At 40.7% G+C, this 27,562-nt stretch overlaps 1 protein-coding gene across 2 annotated transcripts in view; it reads right to left on the bottom strand.

Annotated features, from left to right (window-relative positions):
* Positions 1-27,562, bottom strand: part of LOC134223624 (galactokinase-like) — a 180,920-nt gene that overhangs the window by 16,958 nt on the left and 136,400 nt on the right. For both annotated transcript variants that reach the window (XM_062702815.1, XM_062702814.1), the window contains exons 3-5: positions 19,129-19,268; positions 4,706-4,876; positions 4,476-4,601 (exon numbers count right to left, since the gene is read on the bottom strand). In XM_062702815.1, coding sequence (XP_062558799.1) covers positions 4,476-4,601; positions 4,706-4,876; positions 19,129-19,268 — 437 coding nt within the window. The remainder of the gene's footprint in view (positions 1-4,475; positions 4,602-4,705; positions 4,877-19,128; positions 19,269-27,562) is intronic.

Here is a 27,562-nt window from a genome sequence, read left to right as displayed (position 1 = left end):
TAGGCAAGGAAAGTTGTTCGTTCTCGACTTCCTGCAGACACACGATATCGAGGTTTTGGCTGCTGCTGCGGAGTGCGTTCAGTTTTGTGGGGTTCGTGATCGTGCCGATGTTGATGGATGCGAGATGTATGACGTGAGACCCATTTATGGAAGGAATTCCACATCCTGCTCGTTGTCACCGTGAACGATTCGTTCGTATCGTTGCCGGCGGTTCGATCTTTTGATCGCCTCGCGTTTGCTGGCTTCTTATGTCAACCAAGACCACTTCAGCGGTCTGCGGATGTGTGCACAACGACGACGATGAGTTGCGCGCGGTTTGTGTTTGCAACGAATTGGGAGTCACCGTTCGTGCAATTGGATCAGCAGATTGGCTAGCAGTGGGGTTTTTTGAGCCGGACAGTTCGGTCTGACTTGACGGCTGTGGCAGCTTGGGGAAAGCCTCAAGCGATGTTGTTGGTGGAGCGACAGAACGCTGACCTACCGGTTTGGCGCTCGGGGGTTTTTCAACGTTAGCCTTCTTCGGTAGATGTCATGGCCCAGTTTGCTTCGCCACGTTCGCATAGCTCCTCAGGACTAGCAGATTTTGGTTTTGGACATACGATATGCCAGTATGCGCTTGCTTTTTGCAGTATTTACAAGAGACGATTTGTCCCTTGTAAACAAGGTAGGCCTGCTGTTCATCGATCGTTACCCACGGGCCGACCAAATGTCGAGCGTTATCCCACCGAACTCGAACTCTTCTCCCCATGTTAGGTCTCGCAGCGAAAACATTTCACCGAATGCACTCAAAAATTCCACGATTTTTTCTTCGGGGACGCTTTCTGGAAGGTCGTTCACTTTAATAGAAGATGGATGTGTAGGGATCCATCTTCCATGGTGATGCGAAGCTTGTACTTTTTCCCCGCTCGCTCTACTTCATGCTTCTCATCATGTTCTTGCACTATTCGTTGTGCGAACGCCAGGTTGTCAACCTTGACAAACGCACATTGTTCATCTCTGTGGCACTGTAGTCTCAACACTTTTTCTTTCTTCAGGACGAGTACTGTACGGCAACAGCCGTGAAGCTTTTCGAACGACGGCTTCACCGGGAAACTCGTATAGTCAATACGAAAAGTATTTTCTCGCCTCATCGCGGATCACTAAAACGCGCGATGCGGCACGGACGGAATCGAACTTTAACCACTGTAACCGATCACTTGACTTTCCACGAGCGTAATCGGAAACACGTCTGCACGTCTCAGAAGCTGAGCGGTAAATGTGGCGCTTATTATCAAACCGAAAGTGAATCAGCATGTCCATTCCAGAACCTCTTAGGTGTGATTTACAATTCAAATTATTTCATTGCAGACGTTACAGGTGGTCATGTGGATATCAGGTCATTGGCCGAAGGTCAATAATTCCAATGGTCATCAGGCCTTCTTTTTTTCCTTCTTTCGTCTCTTTTACTTGCTTTCTTTTCTTTTTATTCATTCTTCTTTCTTACTATTATCGATTACCTTCTCAATTGTCCCTTCTTCTTTTTTCCTTCTACTTTTCTTCTTTTCATTTTTCCCTTTTTTCTTCTATCTTTGCTCATTCTTTCTTCCTTCTCACTTCGCAGCTCGCCCATTCCATTTCTCACTACGCACTTGGCGCTTTTCATTTCTCACTTTCAACAGTGTGAAGTGAAAAGTTAAAAGTGAGAAATGAGAAGTAAGCAAAGAGAAGTGCGAAGAAGCAAAAGAAGTCCTTATCTCACGTTTCTCATTTCTTATTTCCCACTTCTCAATTCCCACTGTGAAGGAGAGAACTGCGAAGTAAGAAATGTTAAATATGTGGCGAGAAATGCTCAGTGAGACGCCTCACTTCTCACTTTTCATTTGTCACCCCTCACTCTGAAAATTTAGACGTGTGAAGTGAGAAGTAAAAAATAAGAAATGAAAAGTAAGACTTGTCACTCACGGTGAGGTTTTTCATTTTAAACTGATCATTCGCATTTCTTATTTCTCACTTCTCATTATTTATTTCTCACTTTTCAATTACCATTATTCGCTTCAAACTTTTCACATTAACTTTTGTTTGGCCAAACGACATTTTTGGCCATATGACCCGTTTTACAAACGAAATTCACGGTCATGTAATCCGTTCGACTAAAGGACATTTTCGGCTTATTCTGCCAAACGACAATTTCAGCAGAATGAAAAAATCATTTTTGGTCGAATGATAATGGCCCTTTCTGCCAAACAATCGTTTCGGCCAAATGACCTGTTCTGCTAAATGACATTTTTGACCAAACGACGTTTTCGACCGTATGATCCCTTTGTTAAAATGACTTTTTCGACAAAATGGCTTTTCTGCCATATGACCATTTCGGCCAAACTACATTTTCGGCCAAATGACCAATTCAACCGTATGTCTTTTTCTGCCATATGTCACTTTCGGCCAAATGACACTTTCGGCAGAATCGTTTTCGACCCAATAACCGTTTCGGCTTTTTTATACCCAAAAACATTAGCATCAAAGATACTCTCCATGAGTACAAATTTACCTGGACGAAATATCGAACTTATAAATAAATTAACAAAGCAATCAGAATGATGTACCTAATATAGAAAAAAAGTAATCCCAATTATTTACTACTACTTCACATAATTCCTTAAAGAATTGTGTTCAATCTGTACTTTTTCGTTTTATCAAACGTTTTCTCATATTGAGTTTCCATATTTGCAAACTCAAAACTTCTCATGGGAGATAGTAGAGTTTTCTGTTTCTTTCATTAGTATGTGGCCAACAAACCATCCCTCCCGCTCTTCAGCGTTCGCAAGGACGTTGCCAGGACAAATCTAAACGATTTTTTATAATACCTTGCTTCCAGGTAATAGTTAGTCTCAACATTATCCAGGGTAATGGAAGGAAGTGATGGTACTCTCGTACAATAGTCAAACTTTACCACCTACAAGTTTGTTAGAATCTCTTAACGCCAATGTTAACTCAAAGAATGATATATACTATTTGCACAGATTAGCGCAAAACGCTCATCATATTTCTAAAAAGATATGGAAATATGCTTTGAAATTAGCCCATTTCAGCATGTGTACGATTGCGTGCTAATAGTTAAATTTTCAGGCATACAGATCATTATAATTGTGCTTTTAAGGTGGTGTTCGGAATTTCAGACAATTTTACTATGGGTGTTCGGAATTTGAGACAAATTTCGACATAATAAAATCATTTCGTATTGATAATTACAATCAATAAAATATGAATATAAAGCGCTTTCATATAAGTTCATTTCTTTCGCAAGCTGATGGAAACTATTGATCTTTTAAAATATTTAGATCCATAAAGAACTCCGAATTTAAAAAATGTGCTCAAGTGTTCGAAAATATGAATCAAAACGGTAATTACAGAGTAGAATCCACAGTTTACAACTTTCATAGTCTTTGATAGTATCTTAATTATTAAAAAGTGACTTTTTATTGGGCCTGCATGGAAAAGGATTTTTTTATTTAGCTGTAATTTCAACCATTTAATGGTAACAAATGTTCATCCGTGCCCTACAGGCACGGCAAGAAATGTTTGATAATTCAGGTTATTATGCCTTCATATGACAATTTAAATTGTGAAACGGTAACAAGCTCAACTTTTATGCTGCGTTGTTTTACAGCACATTCACTAGAAACTAATGAAATGACCACAGCTAAATCCTCAATCTATCGTTCTGAGTGCCATGCTTCCTGGTACGATCCAATATATGTTTGCGGTGGGTGAGAATAAATGACATCCTTTCCATCAGAAGGGGCAGTAAGAAGCTATCCGTCCAAACCCAAGAATCCATCCATCGTACCATTCTCAAATAATACAATCCCTTTTGTATGCAAACAGCAGAACACAGCGCAGTAAGGACACAGCATGTCAGAATTCATTTGTGTACCTTAATTAAAGAGATATGCATCAAACAATTTAGTCTCGTTTGTGCAGGTCATGTAGAAGATGATAACTTCTTCCACAAAACCCAGCTCAAATATAAACAACTTTGTGTCCTGGTTCTGACGTACGGCGCTAGCCCTCCCTTCCGCTTCTACATACGGGGCACGTGATGTTTACATTGTTCAAGCATTACACGGCACAGCTCAACTACTGGCTGCTGCTCTCGAACCCGGACAGACGGATTAGACGAGCTTCTAAGCAACAACATGCAGCTAGTTTGTTCGTACTTGTTACCAGCCAGGGGCGTAGCTAAAAAACCCCAAATCAAAAAAATAAAATGAATAAAAGGAAGCTGCGAAAATCAGTATCAATCTGGTTGAATGCGTGCAAAATAGAAAAATGGAAAGATGAATTAAGTCAATATTAAAATATCCAATATTAAAGTCCTTCTCTAGCCCTAGTCACATCAACGACAGTAGCCTTTGATCCGGTGAGTTCAACTCCCTGTCAAGGAGACCAGTTTTTGCTGCAGCACCAAAACTTCTTATTCATCGGCATCAACTCACCGACAGTCAATCAGCAGCGCTCGGTTCTTTTGTCCACACACCGAGATAAGCTGGTCCATGATACCGCACGGCATGTTTGCGAACGTGTGCTCCGCTTTCTGGCAAATCAGAGCCTTATCGCTGTCCCTGCGAGAGCAAACATATTATGTACCTCCATATGCAAAGTGCAATCATTCACGGCATGTGTTCGGCCGGGACAAATTCACGCGCCGGTACGAGGCGAAACTTACTTTTCGATTTTCCGAGCCGTCAATTGCTGCAGGAAGGTGATGGTGGCCACCTCCAAGGCCGCACTGCTCGACAGGCCTCCTCCGACGGGAACGTTCGAACTGATGACGGCGTTGAAGCCGGGAATGGTTTGGCCGAAGTGGAACATCACACCCTTCACGTAGTTGAGCCACCTGCATAGGGAGAACATGGTAAACAGAGTGTTAGTTTAGGCGAAATTACAAAGTACGTTGGTTCAGTCGCAGTTCGAATTTTGAGCACTTGAAACGTTTCTGTGAAATACAAAGAAGACATGTGCTTCGCTTGTTAATTTGTGCTACGAGACGTTTGAAGTCTATTCAATAGGACGATGATATGAAACTATCGAAATAGACAACAATTTGCCAAAATCGAAGGAAGGATATTTCGATGAAAAAGGAGGTAGAGCTATCAAACACAAAAAAAATCAATGTTAACAAATTAAGCTTACTTAGTTCTAAAGTTTTTATTCTAAACAATATGCAACTGGAATAATCCATACATATAACTGGGATTTCCAGTTAGCCTTGCGAGATAAGTCGTGGGAATGTCAATCAAGAGATCGTCAGCTCGATTCTCGAACCGGTATATGATGTTTTCGGGTGGGAAAAATTCTCGACTCCCTGGACAGGGTGTATGTTTCCTGAGGATGCATATTTTGGGGGCAGCTAGTGCACCCCAAGACATGAAAAAGTGCCTATGTTCAATTCTAGTTAAAAAATGTCTTCATATCTTATTAAGCATTAGTCGTAGAAACCAGTTTAGGGGTCGTACACTAATTACGTAAGCACTTATGGGGGGAGGGGGGGTCTGCCATTTTCTTATGCTCCATATAAATAAAAAATGAATTGTATGGGAAAAATCTGACATGGGGGAAGGGGGGTGTTTAAACCCAGAAAAATTGCTTACGTAATTAGTGTACAGCCCCTTAGCGCATAGAATAAAAGCCTGAAGTCTTAACTTTTTGAGCTTCTTTGACCTTATGTTGATTAAAGTATAGTTAATTAAGTTCAATAATTTTGCAATCTTTCAAAATGTGCCAGAAAAACTAGCTTTTTTCCGGTAATTGACCTTTCCCGTCAAAAAATTTTATTCGCTCTATCGATTCTTTGGCTTATTTAAGGTCAACTTTCTCAAAGAACCCATATTTTTTGACGCCTCTAAGTAGTTTTAAAATTTAAAACAAAAATCGAAAAAGTGCTGTTTTTTAAGATTTGCCCGATTTTGAACGAACACTGGGTGAATTTTTCAGGCCGGTTCACAAAGCAGCATTTTTTCGGTTTTTGTTTACGATTTCAAAAATAGTAAGAGGCGTCAAAAAATATGGATTCTTTGGGAAAGTTAACCTAAAATAAGCCAAAGAATCAACTGAGACAATAAAACGAGATACAATTTTTGACGGGAAAGGTCAATTCAGTGTTTTTCTCATCATTCCATTCAATGTTATGAGAAACTTCTATTCTAGACATTGTTAGGTTTCCTCTTTACTAGAGTGTCGTTTGATGCAACTTGTCCGATTTGTAGTTTTGCCTTCTTCTTTTTATTGGAATTACATCCCCCACTGAGACATTGATTCTCTACGCACTTCTACAGTTATTAACTGCGTGGTTTTTAAGCCATGTTACCATTTTTGCAATTGTACATCATGAGGCTCATGCCCTAAATGTTCTGAAATGTTTTTCTCTCGCGAAAGAAAATAAATCTATTTGAAACTATCTGCTTTATGAAAATGTTTTAGAAGTTCTGAGGAATTTCTTAAAAACCAAAACTTCTGGGAGATTCTTAATTAATTGCTTGGGACTTATGGAAGATTATTTAGGAGTCCCGGAAGTTTTGGAGGAGTTTTTGCGAGTTCTGTAAGTCCCGGAGGGTTCTTTGCGAATCCCAGAGGAAGCTTTGGGAATCTCGGAGAAATATTTGGGTTGTCCCGAGTACCTCCGGAAATCCTCCAGAAGTTCCTCCGGAAATCCTTCAGGAGTTCCTCCGGAAATCCTTCAGGAGTTCCTCCGGAAATCCTTCAGGAGTTCCTCCGGAAATCCTTCAGGAGTTCCTCCGGAAATCCTCCAGGAGTTCCTCCGGAAATCCTCCAGGAGTTCCTCCGGAAATCCTCCAGGAGTTCCTCCGGAAATCCTCCAGGAGTTCCGCCAGGAATCCTCCAGGAGTTCCTCCAGGAACTCCTCCAGGAGTTCCTCCGGAAATCCTCCAGGAGTTCCTCCGGAAATCCTCCAGGAGTTCCTCCGGAAATCCTCCAGGAGTTCCTCCGGAAATCCTCCAGGAGTTCCTCCGGAAATCCTCCAGGAGTTCCTCCGGAAATCCTCCAGGAGTTCCTCCGGAAATCCTCCAGGAGTTCCTCCGGAAATCCTCCAGGAGTTCCTTCCGGAAATCCTCCAGGAATTCCTCCTGGAAATCCTCCAGGAGTTCCTCCGGAAATCCTCCAGGAGTTCCTCCGGAAATCCTCCAGGAGTTCCTCCGGAAATCCTCCAGGAGTTCCTTCCGGAAATCCTCCAGGAGTTCCTTCCGGAAATCCTCCAGGAGTTCCTTCCGGAAATCCTCCAGGAGTTCCTCGGAAATCCTCCAGGAGTTCCTCCGGAAATCCTCCAGGAGTTCATCCGGAAATCCTCCAGGAGTTCATCCGGAAATCCTCCAGGAGTTCCTCCGGAAATCCTCCAGGAGTTCCTCCGGAAATCCTCCAGGAGTTCCTCCGGAAATCCTCCAGGAGTTCCTCCGGAAATCCTCCAGGAGTTCCTCCGGAAATCCCGGGGGATTCTTTGGAAATCCCGGAGGATCCTTTTGGAATCTCGGAGAAATCTTTGGGTTGTCCCGGAGTCTTCTTTGGGAATCTCGGAATATTCTTTGCGAGTCCTGGAGGATTATTTGGAAATCTCGGAATATTCTTTGCGATTCCCGGAGAATTTTTTGGCAGTGCCGGAACTCTCGGAGGAATCTTCGGGTTACTCGTAGGAATCTATGTGTTACTCGGAGAATTCATTGGGGATCTAGGAATATTCTTTGCGAGTCCTGGAGAAATCTTTGGGAATCTAGGAAGACTCTTTCGGAGTCCCGGAGGATTCTTTGGGAATCTAGGTAAATTCTTTTCGAGTCCCGGAGGATTCTTTGAGAGTCCCGTAGAATTCTTGAGGAATCTCGGAGGATTCTTCCGCAGTCCCGGAGAAATCTTTGGGAATCTCGGAGGATTCTTCGGGAATCTCGTAGAAAGCTTTGGAAGTCCTGAAGGATTATTTTCGAGTGTCGGAGGGTTGTTTCGTAGTCCCGGGGGATTCTTTGGAAATCCCGGAGGATTCTTTGGGAATCTTGGAGGATTCTTTTGGAATCTCTGAGGATTCTTTGGAAATCTGGGAGGAATATTTGGGTTACTCGGAGGATACTTTGGTAATCTAGGAATCTTCTTTGCGAGTCCTGGAAGAATTTTTGGGAACCCCGGAGGATTCTTTGGGAATCTCGGAATATTCTTTGTTAGTCCCGGAAGATTCTATGGGAGACCCGGAGGACTCTTTGGGAGTCTCGGAGAATTCTTGGGGAATTCCGGAGAATTCTTTGCGAGTCCCGGAGGATTCTTTCGTAGTCCCGGAGGATACTTTCGTAGTCCCGGAGGATTCTTTGCGAATCCCGGAAAATTCTTTGGGAATCTTGGAGGATTCTTTTAGAATCTTGAAGGATTCTTTCGGAATCTCGGAGGAATCTTTGGGTTATCTCGAAGGATTCATTGAGAATCTAAGAATATTTTGTACGAGTTCTGGAGGAATCTTTGGGAATCTAGAAATATTCTGTACGAGTTCTGGAGGAATCATTGGGAATCTCGGAATATTCTATGCGAGTCCCGGAAGATTCTTTCAGAAACCCGGAGGATTCATTGAGAGTCCGGGAGAATTCTTAAAGAATCTCGGAGAATTCTTTGCGAGTCTCGGAGGATTCTTTGCGAATCCTGGAGGATTCTTTTTGAATTCTTCTTGAGAATTCTTTCCCGGACTATTCATTGAGAATCGCGGGGATTATTTGGGAATACCGGAGAATTCTTTGGGAATCTCGAAGGAAGCTTTTTTCATAGTCCCGGGGGATTCTTTGGGAACCCCGGACGATTCTTTGGGAGGATGATTATTTGGGAATCTCGGAGAAAACTCGGAGGAATCTTTGGAAATCTCTGAGGAATCTTTGTGTTACTCGGAGGATTCTTTGCCTAGGAGTCCTAGAGAAATCTTTGGGAATCCCGAAGGTTTTTTCGGAGTCCCGGAGGATTCTTTGGGAATCTCGAAATATCCGTGAGTCCCGGAGGATTCTTTCAGAAACCCGGAGAATTCTTTGGGAGTCCCGGAGAATTTTTGGGGAATCCCGAAGAATTCTTTGCGAGTCCCGGAGGATTATTTTGTAGCCCCGGAGGGTTCTTTGGGAATCTCGGAGGATTCTTTTGAAGGCTCAGAGGATTCTTTGGAAGACTCGGAGGATTCTTTGGGAATATCGGAGAATTCTTTGGGAATCTCGGAGGAATCTTTGGGTTATCTCGAAAGATTCATTGGGATTATAGGAATATTCTTTGCAAGTCCTGGAGGAATCTTTGGGAATATAGGAGGACTCTTTCGGAGTCCCGGAGGATTTTTTGAGAATCTTGAAAGATTCTTTGGGAATCCTGGAGGATTCTTTGGGAATCTCGGAGGATTATTTGGGAATCTCAGAGGAATCTTTGGGTTATCGCGGAATCGCGGAGGATTCTTTGGGAAATGCGGTGGATATTTTTGGGAGTACCGGATAATTCTTTGGGAGTCCCGGAGGATTCTTTGGGAATCCCGGAGGATTCTATGGGAGTCTTTAGGAATCTTGGAAGATTTATTGCGTGTTCCGGAGGAATCTTTCGGAGTCTCGGAGGATACTTTGCGAGTCCCGGAGCGTTCCTTGGGAGTTCTGGAGGATTCTTTGGAAATCCCGCAGGAATCATTAGGAAACTCCGAAAGGTTCTTCCGAGATTCCAAAACTATGCTACGAGATTCCCAAGGAATCAATCGAGATACCCAAACAATCTTCCGAGATTCCCAAAAAATCGTCCGGTATTCCCAAAGCTTATTTCAAAATTCTCAAAGTATCCTCCGGGATTCGCAAAAAATCTTTTGATACTCTCAAAGAATTCTCCGGGACTCCCAATCATCCGGGATTCCCTAAGAATCCTCCGGGACTCGCAATGAATCCTTCGAGATTCCCAAAAATTCTTAAGGTCTCCAGGTTTCTCCGAGATTCCTAAAAAATCCTCTGGGACTCGTGAACAATCCTCCAGGATTCCTAAAGAATCCTGGAGGACTCGTAAAGAATATTTCGAGATTCACAAAGAATCCTCCGAGATTCCCGACGAATCCTTCCGGGGCTTCCAAATAATCCTCCGGAGTTCCCAAGTAATTAATTAAGAATCTCCCGGGATTTTGGAAACTCAAAACTATGAGTAGTCTTGCTTTTGACGGAAATTGAGCATAATTTCCGTGGGAAGACAATTTTACTCAGTCACTGAGTAGATGAAAGTTAGAGTGTGCATCATGTGTGTACACAAATCATACCACGTGCTTAGAACGAACGCCAGAATGTATAAGGTTGGCAATCAACGTTTCAAAACAAAACATTGCGATGAAAATTGGCTTTTAATGAATAATTTTGAATCGATGATTATGACAAAACTACAAATCGGACAAACGTGCACCAAAGGACATTTTGGTAAAGATGAACCGTAAGAATGTTTTTAGAAAAAAGTTTCTCATAACATTGATTGGAATGACGATAAAAACACTGAAATACCTGAAAAAACAAGTTATTTTTCTGACACTTTTTTGATAGTTTGCAAAATTATTGTACTTCATTGTACTTTAATCAACATAAGGTAAGGTCAAAGAAGCAGCCTTTGGACAAAAGCTACGTAGCATGAAGCTGAATTTTTGAAGCTGAAGCCCCAACCCCCTATCTTCACACGTCATCACAAAATCGCAGACACCACATCACCCCCCAAAAAAAGCTACGTCATTTATGAACGTTTCCTAAGACCGGTTGTCCTCTACGGACATGAGACTTGGATCGCGCTCGAAACATGCAAGCACTCGGAATATTCGAGAAACGCGGGCTTAGGACCAACTTTGGCGGTGTGCAAGAGGCCGGTGTGTGGCGGCGAAGGATGAACAACGAGCTCGCCCAACTCTACGGTGAACCTAGTATCCAGAAGGTCGCTAAAGCTGGAAGGGTACGATGGGCAGAACATGTTGCATGAATGCCAAATAACAACCCTGTAAAGTTGGTGTGCGATTCCGTTGGTAAAACGAATATTTTTTCTTCGAAAAACTAGTGGTTTTAGATTCTATTTGAAATAGTTATTTACATGTTTTGTTACTGCTTGTAAGGTTAAGTCAGGCATTTTCGTCTTTTCGTCATAGTCTCAAAAACCAATAAAAGAGGCTCTTTTTTGTCAAATTCATCCGCACCAAATCGTAAACTCAAGACAAACGTTCTGCTATAGTGGAGTTCTAGCAAATGGACGTTGCTTTCGTTGGTTTTAGCCCCTACGACGATGGACGGAAATACCTGCCGTGTCTCTATATGCGATTCCACAGTTATTAATTGAAAGCTTTCGATGCCAACCAATACTTGAGTTTGTATTTATATTGTGTGACAAGCCCAATGATACTCTATGCCTAGAGAAGTCGAGAAAACGTCCAACTCTAAATATCCCTTCAACCGGAACTTCACCGATAAGGTTAATTGTGGTATCCGATTCCAAAACCTACCCGTAACCCGTCTCACAAAGGTTAAGCATTCTAAATGCACCTATTCCAGGGGTCGATTTATTCCTGAAATAAAGATAAACTGATGTCCGTGCAGGAACGCAAGCGTCAAGACCCTGATCCCAAATAAACTCCACACCAACCATTGACCTACGATAAGAAACAACAGCTTCCATAATGTGTACAAAATTAATCAATTTTCCAACGCAGATACTGCCAATGTTTGTACAGCCGAAACAGCAGCAGGATACACATTTTACGAAAGATCTGCACATCTGCTTTTTGCACACAAAACATACGCACAGCAATGCACACAGCGTGCCCGTACCCCCGGTCGGGCTCGGTACGCATGTTCGGCAGAATAATGCATTCCAGGTGCCTTCCGAAATATAATAACAGAAGAACCACTCTCGTCGATAATACATTCTGTGAGATATATTTACTCACAGGTAGTACCATTCCGAATTGTTCGGAGTCGAGAAGCGTTGCAAAGGGTAGATAGGCTTGGTAAAAGATATAAAATCCTAATAAAGCATAGACCACTGCTTTTAAATAAAATATCAAACCTCTCCTCCGCAGACCTCTATGATGAAACTACAAGTAGCTAAATTACTCCCAAAAACAAGGTAATTTTGTTGTGACAGCGCACGTTCTATGATCAAAGAATCTTCTCGTGCTCGGCCGAAAGATCTCAGGGCGAGTCTCATCAACAACTTCCAATAAACCGAAACTTATCTCACTCGGTAACATTCCAACTCATGGAATCGATTGGTCCTTTTGACAAACTCTTAGAATCTCCGGTCGCGAATAAAACCGAAAATCACAGATTAAGCTTCATTTGGCATCTCTTGGCTAAAACATTCAGAGACTCGGGACATTTATTCAATTTTAAGGCAAATGTGCAGTTTTAGGTGAATTAATTAGGTTCATTGCATTTATATTTTTGTTTTTATTTATATTCTTTGCTAAAGGTTTTCTGTAACTCCGTTACAAAGTTCTGTACATCTTTTTTAAGTAGGTTTAAAATAAACCATACATCCCTTTCCTTAGCGCTTGCAAAGACTTGGCCAGAGCAGATATAGGTTGTTGCATATTAACGTATTGTTTTCGTTTAAGAAGTGGGTAGTGTTTAATCACAAATACCCAAAAGTAACTGTGTTACAGGTGGATGTGATGTCACTGTCATATGTACAATTGTCGAGGCTTCTACCAACTACAAATTTCTTCAGCAGAATACATGTTGACTAGTCGAAATGTGCACTATTGAAACTTACTTTGTTTTCCTCATAAGTGGATATTAGAGTGGGGCGTCATGGTCATTTTTTCAAATCAATGGTTTTTCGAAGCCATTCTGGGTCCTGAACAACTGTGCAGAATTTGGGACCGATTGGTTGCTCCTTCGCTTTCCGCATCGCGTTTGAAGTTTGTATGGAAATTAGTATGGGAGAACGTATATTTTTGCATTTCTACTACTAGAGGTTTCAGTTCATCGTAAACCAAGTGGCACATTGCGTTAAAGTATAACCCAAAGGATGCCGAAAAACTTTGCTGAAGAAGGCACGTTGCTGGAACGTCCACGAAAAAAGTTATAACGCTTCGAACATTGAGTGTTCAAACCATATGCAAAAAATCGTTTATTCTGCCAGCACTGCCATACTACGTAGACCAATAATTTAACTGAGTTTTATTTCAAAATAATTGATCTTATAGGGCTTTAGAGCTAATGGGAGCTATCCGGAATTATTTCATAAACAAAAAAATCCGACAAGAAGGAAGATGGGTTTTGCCCTTCGATAACCATAGGTTGTTCGGTAGTGCTGGCAGAAACATTGATTTCTTGCATATGGTTTAAACAATAAATTTTCGAAACGTAATATTTTTTTTTGTAGACCTTCCAGCTACGTACCTTCTTCGGCAAAGTCTTTCGGCATCTTCCAGACTATATGCTAACGTATTGAGTCACGTGATTGATGATAAATTGAAGCCGCTAAGAGCAAAAATGTAAACAAGTACGTTTTCCCATACTAATCTCCATGTAAATCCCATATTTTGCACAGTTGATTGGGGTCCCAAAACGATTCAGAAAAACCTTGATCTCACTTGATCGGACGAAGTTTGCGTTTTTCCATACAACTGCGCCCCGCTCTAGTGGATATGTACGTTATGTGGAAGATATTGATTTGGAAAATGTATTGGAGGTAACCACTTTCCCTTCGATGGGACTCGAACCCATGACCCTACAGTACGCTAGACTGGTGCTTTTACCAACTAAGCTACGAAGGACCTCCGTCGGCCTTCGCAACCTAGCGGCTACTGAACGAGCTCGAGATTCCCAAATTGGACGCATAGTCAAATCACTCGCAATTCTTTTTCTCAAGCCAATACTTCCACATATGTATGGTACACGTCCACATTAGAGGAGCGTGAGTATTTTGGTATAAATATCTTCCACATAACGTACAACATTGTAAATTAACGTCCAAGTCGGGTGGTTTAATCCCCGGAAATAGGCAATTAACTTTGATTCAACTTTGTTTTCCTGTTAAACATTTACCTCATGAAAATCTCGAGTAATTCATGCTGGTCTTACTTTGTTGGACTCCAGCCTCAAGTCTGGATTGAATGCACTATCACAGACATCTTATAAAATGAACTCGATTGTAACTACGTACAATCTATTTTGAGCTTTCAATGAATAAAGATTGTTGATTCACCGTGTCATTCGAGACAATACTGCGAAATGTGTCCTCTTTCACCAAGCCTGCTACCACCAAGCCTGGTAATCCATGCTCCGCTGGGCCTGGCAAGTGCTCGAACCTGCTCACGAGGCTTCGCTCATTCGGTGTAGCTATTGTGTAGTGTTTCTGTTTTCATACGGAAGCTGCGCGGTGGTCTAAAATTTGCATGAGTTATGAACACGTTTGCACATTCATTATGCGAAATTTTCCGCGAGTTTTGATGTCGTATTATTTAATTTAAATACATGAATATGAAAATGAGACAGCCGGCCTACACGCCGAGGCGATGCGCTGGTGCGCCGTGGTGGTCGTTGCCGTTCCCGGTGGGTGGCCGAGGAAAATGCGATGCATCCCCCAGTTTGCTGTTTTATCTCACCACACGGACCGGGCGGCGACCGGTCGGCGTGTGATGTATGAAATCCAACAGCGGTTCACAAACCGGAGTGCTTGTGTTCCCAAAAAGTGAGTAGCTCGTCTTAACTATTGTACTTTACGTCTGCTTGCTAAAGTCGTGTTTACAAAAATACACGTCTTTTCTGCCTAGACAGATATCGTGAGGTTCACCCAGAATTACTCTCCCAATTGTAGTCAGAAAGAGAAAAACAGTTTGTCGCAAACTAACAACAAGGAATGTAAAACTGAACCATTGCCAATAACAATAACATTGTCTTCTCTTGTAAGTGTCAGCACAAACTTAATTTGCAACAAGCGGTTGTCCCAAACTGCAACAGCATAAAATAACTATTGTTTGCTTCGCATCTAGAGATGCTACCGGTTTTTGACGATTTTTTCGGATGAACATTTATTGGATGTTATTGCTGTTCCAGAGAAAGCTTTCCCTTTTCCGGTATAATTAATAAACTACCGCGGCTGTCACTTCATACATTTTCTTTGTCGTTCCGCATGGCAAACTTCGATAACAATACAAAATCTCTGGGTTTTGTTTCAGTGTTTAGAAGATTTTCAAGCCTGCGGAAGAACTTTACGGAATCCGAAAAATGGAAAATTTTCAAAAGATCCGCAGTAGTCTTCTTCTTCTATGGCTCTACATTCCAACTGGAACTTAGCCAAGCTTTTCAAATTAGTATTTTATTAGTATTTCCTCAGTTATTAATTGAAAGCTTTTCTATGCCCGCCATTGCATGAGTATGTATCTTGTGTGGCAAGTACAATGGATCCACTATGCCCAGGGAATCGAGAATATTTACAACCCGAAAACACTCTATACCGGACTGAGAATCGAACTCGCCCCCTAAGACCCCTAAGACCCCCAAGTAGTATCCGCAGTAGTATTTGGACAAAAAACTAGCCATCTGTTGACATGATTTCAGTTTTGCTTTTCAAATATGTATACAAATAATCGTAGTAGTCAAAAAAATCGGTTAGCCGAATAGGTCATTTGACAGAAAATGCCGTTTGTTCGAAATAGTTGTTGTGCAGATAGGACATTTTCGATCCAAATGGCTTTTTCTGCCAAGCGACCAGGCGGTATTTTCAGTCAAATGATTATTCGGTCAAACGGCTTTTTCGGCTAAACGCCCGTTTCGGCCAAATGGCATGTGTAGCCAAAAGACAAATATCTTTTTCGAGAAGATTACCAGTTCGGCCGAATCTTCCTTTTAACTGTTTGTCGCTTTCGGCCAAATGACATTTTCGATTTTGGACCTAATAACCGATTTGGACAAACTTTCAGCCAAATGAAATTTAGCACGTATGTGGTCGAACAAACCATTAGACCAAAACGCATCTGGACGAGAATGTCATTTAGCCGAAATGGCCGAGAAAGTCATTTGGTCAAATAGGTCATATCCCAACTAACATTGGAAGCCTATAAAAAGCTTATTACATTAAAAATATGCTTCTTCCGCTAATAAACTGGCTTATTCAGTTTAAATTGTTTGTTCGGATGACCGAAAATACCATTTGCCGAAATGGTCCTTTGGTCGAAAAAGTCATTTGGCCGAAATATTTGTTTGGCAGAAAATGTCATATGGTCTAACATGTGGACATTTTCGGTCATATTATCCGCTCAGTAATAAGGTACCAGTTAAAACGAGGCTCTCGGTGGTCTAGTGGCTACCGCTTCTGCACACTTCGAAAAAGCCATGTAATTTTAGATGCTGCGAGACCGACACCCATCCATCATTATTGATGCGAAATTGTGTCATGATAAATGTGAAACTTCAAATTTACACGGCGGTGTTATTGAAACAAAAATGATAAAAAGTTCCAGACGGGAATCGATCATTGGTCCGCTGCGTGAGCGCTACGCACGCTACCACCTAGCCATCGCCACTTCATGAAGAAACAGAAATCAAAGTAAAACAGGTTCTACATTCTTCCGCGAATGCTCTGTTGCATCAACCCGTCGGCTGCTTGAATGTTGGGTGCGTGTGTTGGCATTTCATACGTTCATCGCACCGATTGCTGCGCTTTGGGTTCGATGAATGTAAATTTCAGTTTGTTTTTCATTGAAATTGTGGCGATTGGACTGAAACTTTCGTGAGCATCCAAATTGACTGCAAAATACATCTCAATTCATATTACGTCTTGCGTTATTGTGTCAGTTTTATCCATTACGGCACCTGTGATATTAATAATTTTTTGGTGTGTGCCTTAGAAGCAGGAGGTCGTGGGTTCAATTCCAGGCTCGTCCCTTTCCTACTTTGTATTTCTATCTTAGTTCTTTCTGTGTTTCATGTTATACCAAAACGATTCCTACTGTTATAACCTTCCACACAATCACAAAACCTCCCGTGGCACCTATGAGAGGTCGTAGAGTTCTCTGCATCTTTCTTAAGATAGGTGTCCAACAAACCATCCTTCCCCTTCCTCAGCATTCGCAAGGACGTGGCCAGGACAGATCTCGACTATTGGAGAGTACATTGCTTCCATCTAAGAGTTAGTGATTAGTCCCAAATCAATATCTGTGGTAACGGATGAAAGTGATGCTACTCTCATACAAAAGTCTTGGCTTGTACCACCTATTTTTCGATTCACGCTGCCGCCGCCAACCAAAATTTTTGGCAAACGCCGCCGCCGCCGATTTTCGGATCGGCGCACACCTTTAATTGTGAGGTTCCCGGTGAAGCTCATTTCGTTTACAACGGCCCATAACTCTGTGTAGATCATGCCAATGTCATTGATTTTGAAGATGAACAATTCATGCCTTGCATTTTCAAGTTTGTCCCTTGAATTCCTCCAGAACTTCCCCAGAAAATCTTCCTGAAACTCCTTAAGAAAATAGCCCAGGAAGATCTACACAAAATTCACACAAGCGCTACTGCCAGCGCACGCCTCTAGGGGAAGGGGGGGGGGGAGGCAATATGCCCTAGCTAAGCAAACACTGCTCTATTGTCTTATTTGTAACGCTATTCATGGGTATTTTTACATTATGCATCTGTTAAACAAGATAGCTAGTTGATGCCATTCAAAAATTGTCAAAATCTCAATCATATTGATAATATTCACATTTCGAAAAAGTGGTGATATTCTGTTGCCGGAAAACTCATGAGGCAGAACGCCTTTTAGCTGGCAGCTCCTAGGGAACAAAGTACCACGCGTCGGCGAATCAGCATTCTAGTATGGATAGTCCGTGGAGACGCAAGTACTTTGTAGGTTATTGCCACTAGGGCGTTTTGCCTCGCCAAAATGTTTCTTCAAAATGTGGAAATTTTCGGTTTTTCCGACCTTCCCATGCACTATTTTGAAACTTACGGACATCTTAATGACGGTAAATATGAAGGAAACCACAAAAGGCGTTTTGCATCGGGGGGGCGTTTTGAGGCCTCTTCCTCTATAGCCTAGTCTACGTTCGTCCTTTCAAAAATCGTTTATGGAAAGGGTCTTGAAGCGTTTTTGCATAGTCCATTAGGGGCAAATGCCCAACGGAAGGAAAATCTCTTTTAGAGGGATGTACTATAACGTTATTAAATTATATTTAGAACATGAATCCAAATGTTTTGTGCAAATAATAAAATGAGAACTGCTGCTCTGAAGCACTGAGGGAAGAAAATTCTCGAAATTGTAGCACAATGAAGGTACACACAATTATTGTGCCATTGTAGCAGGGTATGCTTTATGTGCCGGATCGAAAGGGAGCATTGTGTAACTTGCGTGTTGGGAAACACGTATTTGAGCCTTCACTCAATAATCAGAATGCCCATTACTTTTGACCGAGAATTTGATATCAATTTTGGTGGATATTTCGTAGAAATTTCAATTTGTCCTGTACGTATGTCAACTCGTTTGATGCATGGAAATTCGAAAAGCAGGGCTTCCCATTACCCCTACGCAGTGATACTACATTTGAACTCATTTCGCAGATTTCTGTGAAATCTGCGTTCTCTGAATTCAGCGGAACTGTTCCGTAGCATTTTCTGTAACCAATTCACAGACTTTATGTTTTCCATTGTTCAGCTGCTAAATTGTCACACGTTTATATTACATTAAAAAACACAAATTTCTTAACAATATAACAAAAAAATAAAAAGACAGAATCACCGTCTTCGACCAGAGGTCGCACAGACTGAACACTCAACATCTAGCATGAGACAACGGACAGGACATTTACACAACACCCAGTGGACCAGTGAAGCTTCACGAAAAGTTTTCTCATTACCGGGGCGGGAATCGAACCCACACTCCACAGCACATGCGTCTAGACGATTGACGTCGCTAACCGCACGGCCACGAAGCCCACAAAAAAGAAATAATAATAAATATAGCAATATAGCAAACAATGAATCACTAGGCCTAGGCTCACTAGGGGTCACTAGGCCAACTAAAAGTTTGATTGATCATAAAATTGATTTACGATGAAATCTAGGATGATGAAATAATCTCAATAATTATGCTGGGAGGGGTTCAATCTTTGATTATTTGTTACAAAAAATCATGACTTACTTTGGAGAGCCTTTGGCAATACTGGTGCTATCAAACTGGGAGCGTTTTTCATCCTGAGTTCCTTCGAAACAGGTTAACACATCGCATGTCGATGGGGTGTAGTTCTTCTTGCCGACGATCACCGTTACCATGGGCAGCGCCTGAAACAGAAGTTTAAGGTAATTAGAGATGTAAATCTGAACTTCGATTAAAAGCGACTGTTTTTAACAGATAGATGCATATCACCAAAAAAATATGTACCGTCATGGGGTCACTTTTCGTCTTCAAAGTCATTGTGGTACTACAAATAAAACAGCTGCAGACGATAAGTACCTAACCCTATATTGTAATGGTCGGAACATCCATAAATAACGTCTTTCTAGATATAAGCAGTATTTTGCTTTTTCTACACTTTTTTATTCGATCTTTCTAATCATATACGAAGATGTTAGTATTTCAAAACTACTCATTCTCTCTTGAAATCTTGAATAAACTAAGTTTAAATATCTCAATACATAGTTCTAGGAGATTGTATAACATTTCATCGAAAACTATTTCGCGGCATTAATTTTCGCGGAATAACATTTGGCGGTTTGTAACTTTTTGCGGTACGACATTTGGCGGTTTGTACCTTTTTGCCGAATGACTTTTCGCGGAATGTACCATTTCGCGGAATGTACAGAGGTTAGACAAAAAGGTTGAGATAGGTAAAATTATGTCGAAATTCAAATCAGCATAACTTTGCGTAGAATAATCCGATTTTGATAAAACCAGAACCATCAGAAGCGGGCACTCTTCTAGTATACTGTTTCCTAACAAAACCTGAGATTGGTTCTTGGCCACCGGAGATGTTCCGGGTTTTCCGAGAGTATGTTCAAGATGCATTTTTTCATTGCTTGTCATTTTATGTGACGTTTACTTTCATCATATTTAATGCTTTTTCCAAAAACTAGAACTAATGTGCCGATCAATCGTGGCTGTAGATCAAGAACCCATAAAAACTACGCAGATATATGGCCATTTCCGTAAAAACGGTTCCGGGAACATGATGAAATGATAACAGATAGGAATAATGCAAACATGAGTATCTCACTTCATGACTTTGCGAGACGATGATTACAGAAACATTTCCAGAATGATAGTGTCCACTGCCATCCATCCCATCCACTGCCATCCATCCATCCATTCCATGGGCTTTCCAGGAGGGGCCGGTTTTGGCTCCGTCTGGAGCTATGCATATATGGGTGTCAAAATTGATGTTTTCCCAAGACGATGAATATAGGATATTTTTTAAAGATACATTATGATGACTGTATGGCCAATCCCGTTCCGTTTTCACGAAAATGGCCATATCTCTGGGTATATTTGACGGATTTTCAATCTGTAACAAGCATTAGTCAGCATATTAGTTCGAGTTTTTTAGGAAAGCATAAAACATTATGGCTGTGAACGTCACATAAAAAGACAAGCAGAAGAAAAAATGGATTTTTAACATACCATCGGAAAACCCGGAACATATCCGGTGGCCAACCATTCTGAGATTTCGCAATGGGGCAGTATACTAGGAAAGTTTCTGCCTCCGATGGTCTCGGTTTCATCAAAATCGTATTATTCTACGCAAAGTTATTCTGATTTGATCTTCGACAAAATGTTGCCTATCTCAACCTTTTTGTCTAACCCCTGTACCATTTCGCGGAATATTAATAATAATAGCTTAGTGTCCATTCAGCATTTCCACAATTAAACCGTTTGTTTGAGAAACTGCATATGTAACATTTTAAGCCAAAACGAGATTTTTATATATTCTGAATCCTCTTAAAAAAAAGGAATTCTGGCAAAAAACACGAAAAAAAAATTTTGTTCAGGAATGTATGAAAAAAAATTCGTTTGTTTGAGAAACTACATATGTCCACGCACTTTGAAGAGCAATAATGGAGTACTGCTTACAGTTTTTGCATTGAAAGTGCCCCAGGGTGTTGAGTTTTGCCGAAAACTATTGATCTGTATCGAAGAAATCGAAAGGTTCGGTCCCAATTTGTTCAAAAACAGTTTTTTGTTGTTTTCTCGAAATTGTGTAAAATGGGCTTATGCAGTTTCTCAAACGAATGATTCAATTATTACCTGCGAGGTTACTAAGTCAAGTTACCATGTTTTTTGCACTCGCATTTTTGCATTTTTTTGCACACGAGTTTAACACGTTAAAACTTTTGTACCAAAAAATGTCACAAAAATTTTTGTGAGATAAAAAAAATCGGGTCCGGGTCGGGTACGGGTATAAGAAATAAAATACTGAATATTATTTTATTTAATTTTGTTAATTGTGAGGCTAGTTCGTTGTTTTGAACTTAAATTTTTTTTCGATTTAAAAATAACCAGAAAATATTCAATTTTCCGGCCAAAACTTTAGTGCGGGCTTAAATAAATAAAATTAATTATGTCGGATTCGAGTCGAGTACGGGCAGGGTTTGCAGAAAACATTCTCGATAGATAACGAACAACGATAAAAGAGAGGCAAAAACTTCTTCGAATCATAACAAGCCATGAAAACAAAACTATCGCACTTGTAAACAAGTTGGAAAAAACTGATTCGGATAGGCGGCCCCACCGAGGGGGTTTAATAAAACAAGTTTTTCTCGCTCATTTTATTTTGGGGACCATATTTTTTTCGCGTAGCTGTGCGTAACAAGTGTAAATGCATCATCAGAACCGGTGCCCCCCCGCAATTGGGGCTTATTAAAAGAAATTTATCATGGGTTTTAGCCCTCCGAATTAGTTCGTTATCGTAACAGCTACCGAAAAACGTTTTTTTTTCATATCTTTATTAAAGAGACTTTCAGCCCAAGGCTGGCTCGTCTCGTACCGAAAAACGTCTCTCACGGTATGCTACGTATCGAGAGTGTAGGGGAAACTGGGGTAATATGCACCCCCGGGGCAAAACGACCCTTTGGCATTTTTGAGTACATTTTCGGCAGTTTGTCGATAGCATTTACTACAGAGCATGTAGTTCGGATCTCGAACTACCAACTCAGTAGTAAACATTAATGAAAACATTCCTGAAACACCGCTAATAATGCCAAAAGGTCGTTTTGCCCCGGGGGTGCATATTACCCCAGTTTACCCTATACAGACATGATAAGTGAGAGATTTTCTCATTCTTCTTTGGTTTCAAACCCTGAGTACGCGTTTACAAATACAAAAATTCTCCGGTACGAGTCAGGTTCAGGTTTAATAAAAAAGATTAATTCTGATGATGCATTTCAACTTGTTTTACATAGCTGTGCGAAAAAAGGGGTCCCCAACATAAAATGAGCGAGAACAAAGCGCTATATCATACCCCCTCGCTGGGGGCCGCCTATCCGAATTAGTTTATTTTCAACTTGTATACAAGTGCGATAGTTTTGTTTTCGTGGCTTTTTCTGATTTGAAAAGGTTTTTGCCTCTCTTTTATCATTGTTCGTTATCTATTGAGATCGATTTCTACAATCCCTGAGTTAAGCAGAAATCGGTAAATATTTCAATGATAATTATTTTAACTGAATTCCGTCGAATGGCATTCCGCGGAATAATTTTGGTGAAAAGGTACATTCCACGAAATGTCTTTCGGAAAAAAGGTGCATTCCGCGAAATGTGTTTCAGAGATTTGATATATTCCGCGGAATGTCGTACCGCGGAAAAAAATTCTGCGAAATGTTTTTCGACGAAATAGTATACAACCATTCTTGGAAAAAAACATAAAAAGTTTGAAGTTTTTCGTATCCGTCGAGTACTACTCTATTCATGACGAAGTGAAATGACGGATCGAAGAAAAATGACCGCTCAGTGCTGTTTGGTTCGAAAGTCCGATAGCTCTTTTTCGTGATTTCATATTCGCTGATATTCTTCCAATTATTTTACTCGGTGTTCTTATGGACTTTTTAACAGTAACTTTTTGAAAGGCGAAAGGGTCGTTTGGCCGAAACCCATTCGGTCGAAAGCCATTTGGCCGAATACCACTAGGCCGAACACACCATTAGGCCGAAACCCATCTGGCCGAAAGTAATTAGGCCTAAATGGTCGTTTGGCCGAAAGGGTGATTTGACCGAAAGGGCTATTAGGCTGAAAGGGTCATTAGGCCGAAAGGGTCATTAAGCCGAAAGGGTCATCAGGTCTAAAGGGTCGTTTGGCCGGAAGGGTCGTTTGGCCGCATATGTCGTCTCTATAGAGAGAGAGAGACGTCTCTATTCTCACTCCTCATTTATCACTTCTCTCTGTAAAAAGTGAGAAGCGCGAAGTGAGTAGTAAGACGCCTCACTACCCACTTCGCACTACTCACATTTCACAGTGAGAATTGAGAAATGAGGAGTGATAAGTAAGACATCTCACTTCTCACTCCTCATTTCTAACTAATCGCTGTGATCAGTGAGAAGGAAAAAATGTGGAGAATCATTTCTCACTTCTCGCTGTCAAAAGTGAGAAGAGCAAAATGAGGAGCGCGAAGTGAGCAGTGAGACGCCTCACTACTCACTTCGCGCTTCTCACTTTTTACAGCGAGAAGTGAGAATCATTTATCATTTTTCACTTCTCGCTATAAAAAGTGAGAATCGTGAAGTGTGTATTGAGACGTCTCTTTACTCACTTCGCGCTCCTCATTTTGACGTAGAACTACGTCTGTCTTTTCTATATTGGGGTACACTTTACGATTGCAAAAAATCGAAAAACGTCACGAAAATATGATAGACTTTGATCGTTAATATCTCAGCCGTTTCTCGATGGATTTTCAATTTTCTTGGACCATTCGATCAAGGAAGAGTCAACGCTTCATACCTAATGTACACTGAAGTCGTTTTTTACGCGGTTTTTTTTTACACGAATCGCTTTTTATGCTATTTTTTTCACTCGAATTTTGAGATTCACGCGGTTTATTCAGACCTATTTTGGGATTTACGCAGTTTTTTACGTTGTTTTAATTTACGCGGCCCATATCCTCCACGTGAAAACCGAATCCAGTGTGCTACAATATTTATGTATGATTCTTTACTTTGGTTTCGGTGAATCAGTCGATCTCGTAAGTGCATAGCAAGCTTCTTCTTCCATAACACTACATTCCAACAGGAGCTTGGCCTGCTTTTCAACTTAGTAATTAGCATTTCTTTAGTTAATAATGGAAAGCTTTTTATGCCCGCCATTGCATTAGTATGTATTCAATACTATGGATACACTCCCAGCCAACACAAAATCGCATATGTTAGCGAATAAGTATACATGGTGGAGGCGATATAGGCGCATGCCTCCATTTGACTGCATGCAAAATGTACCTATATGGCCTCCACTTTATACACTTATTCGCTATGATATACGATCTTGTGTTTGCTGGGCTATGCTCAGGGTGTCGAGAATGTTTCCCACCCCAAAACATTCTAGATCGGATCGAGAATCGATCTTGCCATCTCTGGACTCTGCGTCTTTGTTCGCAAAGCCAACCAAAGACCTGGCCAAATTAATGCAACTTACAGGCTTTTAGGTGGTGCAATTCGTTTTTACTAACATACACGCGCGTTTTCTCTCGAAATTTTGAACTTCTTCGGCTCGTTTTTGCTGATTCCTAGGTGTCTGTCGGAGTGAACGCAAAGTCCGACGCAACTCACGTGAAGGAATAATTATTATTATCAAAAAAATGTCTTTGTCGGGTCTATTCTGATTTTCGCCATAGAATGACCACCAAACGCCGTTGACAGCCCAACTTTCACGATGGGCTTTTCTGTAATGAGCCACCGGGGTTTTAGACTGACTTAGTGACGAGTGCTTAGTCTCTGTTCCAGTTTCCGTCGGTGATGGTTGCAGCGCTACACTTTCAGCCAGGGTTGTGCTGAATCATTCTCATACGATAATTATTGGAATTAGGTGTGAAAAGTAGGCTGATTGTCATCTGCGATAACTTTTCAAATTTCGAATCGATTGATAATAAACACAAAATTATCATTTAAATGTAAACCTAACTAATACCAATTTAATGTCAACAATGAAGTTCAATCGGATGTTTGGCATTGTATTTTGGTGTTATATAGAAAAATAAGGTCAAAAATAAGCATTTACCAATGCTTCGAATCGAGACACAATCGATTCTTACTCTCTAGCGAGTTTTCATCAATTGATAATTTGGATATATGATCGCTTGAGAGTGTTGTTCATCCTCGATTATTTGAAAATTTTAATTTTATCATCCTTTTCAAATGTTGGTCAAAAAATTAAATACATCACCAGGATTCGTAATGCTCACTCAATCTCAGGATCACAGGATAAACAACAAAAACAGATTCACCCTGAGCTTCAAAAACGCTTGCTTGCTGAAAACCTGTACATTACATAGGGGAACTGTACCAGTTTTGGCCATGTTCCTAATTTGGCCAGTTTCTCACAGAACTCAAAAAATAAAGCAATTTTCGAGGGTTTTATTAGCTCTAACAGGAGATATATCCCTCATGCTTCTTCACTGTTCAAACTGTTCGATATTGTTTGGAAAATATGCATTTTCCAGGGTTGGCCAAATTAGGCACTAAGGTGACCAAAACCGGTACACTTCCCCTACAGCTACATAGTTCTACGTCACTTTTGCGTACAACCCGATTGGGCTGCACCTTCGAGTTTTTTACAGTGAGAAGTGAGAACGAGGAATGAGAATAGAAACATCTCTCTTCTTACACCTAATCTCTCTTTTTTCAAATGTCCTGTTCGGCCAAATGTCTTATGCGGCAAGACGTCCTTTTCGGCCAAATTACCCCTTCGACCTAATGACTCTTTCGGTCAAATGACCATTTCATCGGTATTTTCGGCCAAATGACCCTTTAGGCCAAATGGCCCTTTCTGCCAAATGGCCCTTTCGGCCAGACGACCCTACGGCCAAACGACCCTTTCGGCCAAATGACCTTTTCGGCCAAATGACCTTTTCGGCCAAATGTCTTTTTCAGCATAATGAACTTTTCGGCCCAATGACCCTTTCGGCCAAACGACCCATTCGGGCAAATGACTTTCGGCCTAATGGTCTGTTGGGCCAAATGGTCTGTTCGGTCAAATTGTATATTCGGCCAAACAACTTTCGGCCTAGTGGCATTCGGCCAAATGGCTTTCGGCCGAATGGGTTTCGGGCAAACGACCCTTCCCCCTAATTTTATAAGCTTTTCCAAAAACTGTCGGACTCTATACCGTATCAATTGAACTGTTGGCGGTTCCGATTATTATATTATTATATTATTTTTTTTAATCTAAAATACACTTCCTAGTGTTTGAGGACACCAATAGTGAGCACTCCCAAATCAAACATTTATGCTTTTCATTTCGTATAACAAAATGCTTCATCCATATACAATTTAGGGTGGCTCAAAATAGTATGGGAAAAACTTTTTTTCAATTTTTTACATGGGCCAGTAAAATGCTAATATCTTTGCCTAATAAACTCTAATCTTCTCGCGGTTTTCAGCATAACATTCTGTATTTAATTCTACAAGAACTGATTGTGTCTTATTGTTCTTGATCGTAAATTGTGCCGTCCAACTGCAAATCACTGGTCTTGGATGTTTTTGCATACATTTTTCCATATAAACTTCCAACAAGTTTAGCACCGTCCAAACGTTGACCGATTTGGCTGAAATTTTGTCCAGAGCATCGGGGCATCAAATAGAACCTAATAAGAGGCCCATCAAAAAATATGCAAAAGTGTTTTTTAGCCACCCTAATAAACATATCTATACTTTGTAACATGAAATTAATCGAAATATTGAAATTTCATTTGAGGTTGATAATGAAATGGAATTTAAGGACTGTTCATTGATTACATATCAATATTCCAAAATATATCCAGATGATCATTTGTACATATTAAATTTCAAAAGTTTTGGATATTCAAATAAAAACAATCGTAAATTTTTAAAGATTTTGATTATTTTAAAATTGACTCATCGTTTGGTATTTCGACCAGCTTCTTGTTGTTGTACGTCCTTTGGAATACTTATTTTTTTTTTAGATTTTGAAATGATTCATGGGTCTCTGGAAAGAATCTTTGCTTTGGTTAATTTTAAATTGAAATAATTGCAATACAATTATTACAGTTCTTATGCGACTGTGAAGGTTTGTAATGGGAAGGTTGTGGTTAAACGTTATGATTTTTTGTTTAATAAATTGGAGTTTTGTATGACGTACAATGGTTTTGTAATCATTTAAGAAGTTTTGTAATTGCTTGTTACAGATTATCGTCAAATTTCTTTTTAGATTCCAAAAGCTGTATCGACGAAGCATTGCATAACATAAACAAATGTAGTTTCAGTATATTTGACCATGAAATTCTTTAAGAATAAAATATGAATATCTTTTGCCTGAGAAGTTATTTTTAGCATTCCAATTTTTATTGATGATTTAAATGAATTTTCTTGAAGTAGGGTAAATCCGGGTGAAATGCCGCGTCGGTATAGATGCCACACTTCAA

Source organism: Armigeres subalbatus, chromosome 3 (assembly GCF_024139115.2).
Source record: "Armigeres subalbatus isolate Guangzhou_Male chromosome 3, GZ_Asu_2, whole genome shotgun sequence".
NCBI lineage: Eukaryota > Metazoa > Arthropoda > Insecta > Diptera > Culicidae > Armigeres > Armigeres subalbatus.
This window is presented reverse-complemented; position numbering and strand designations above follow the sequence as displayed.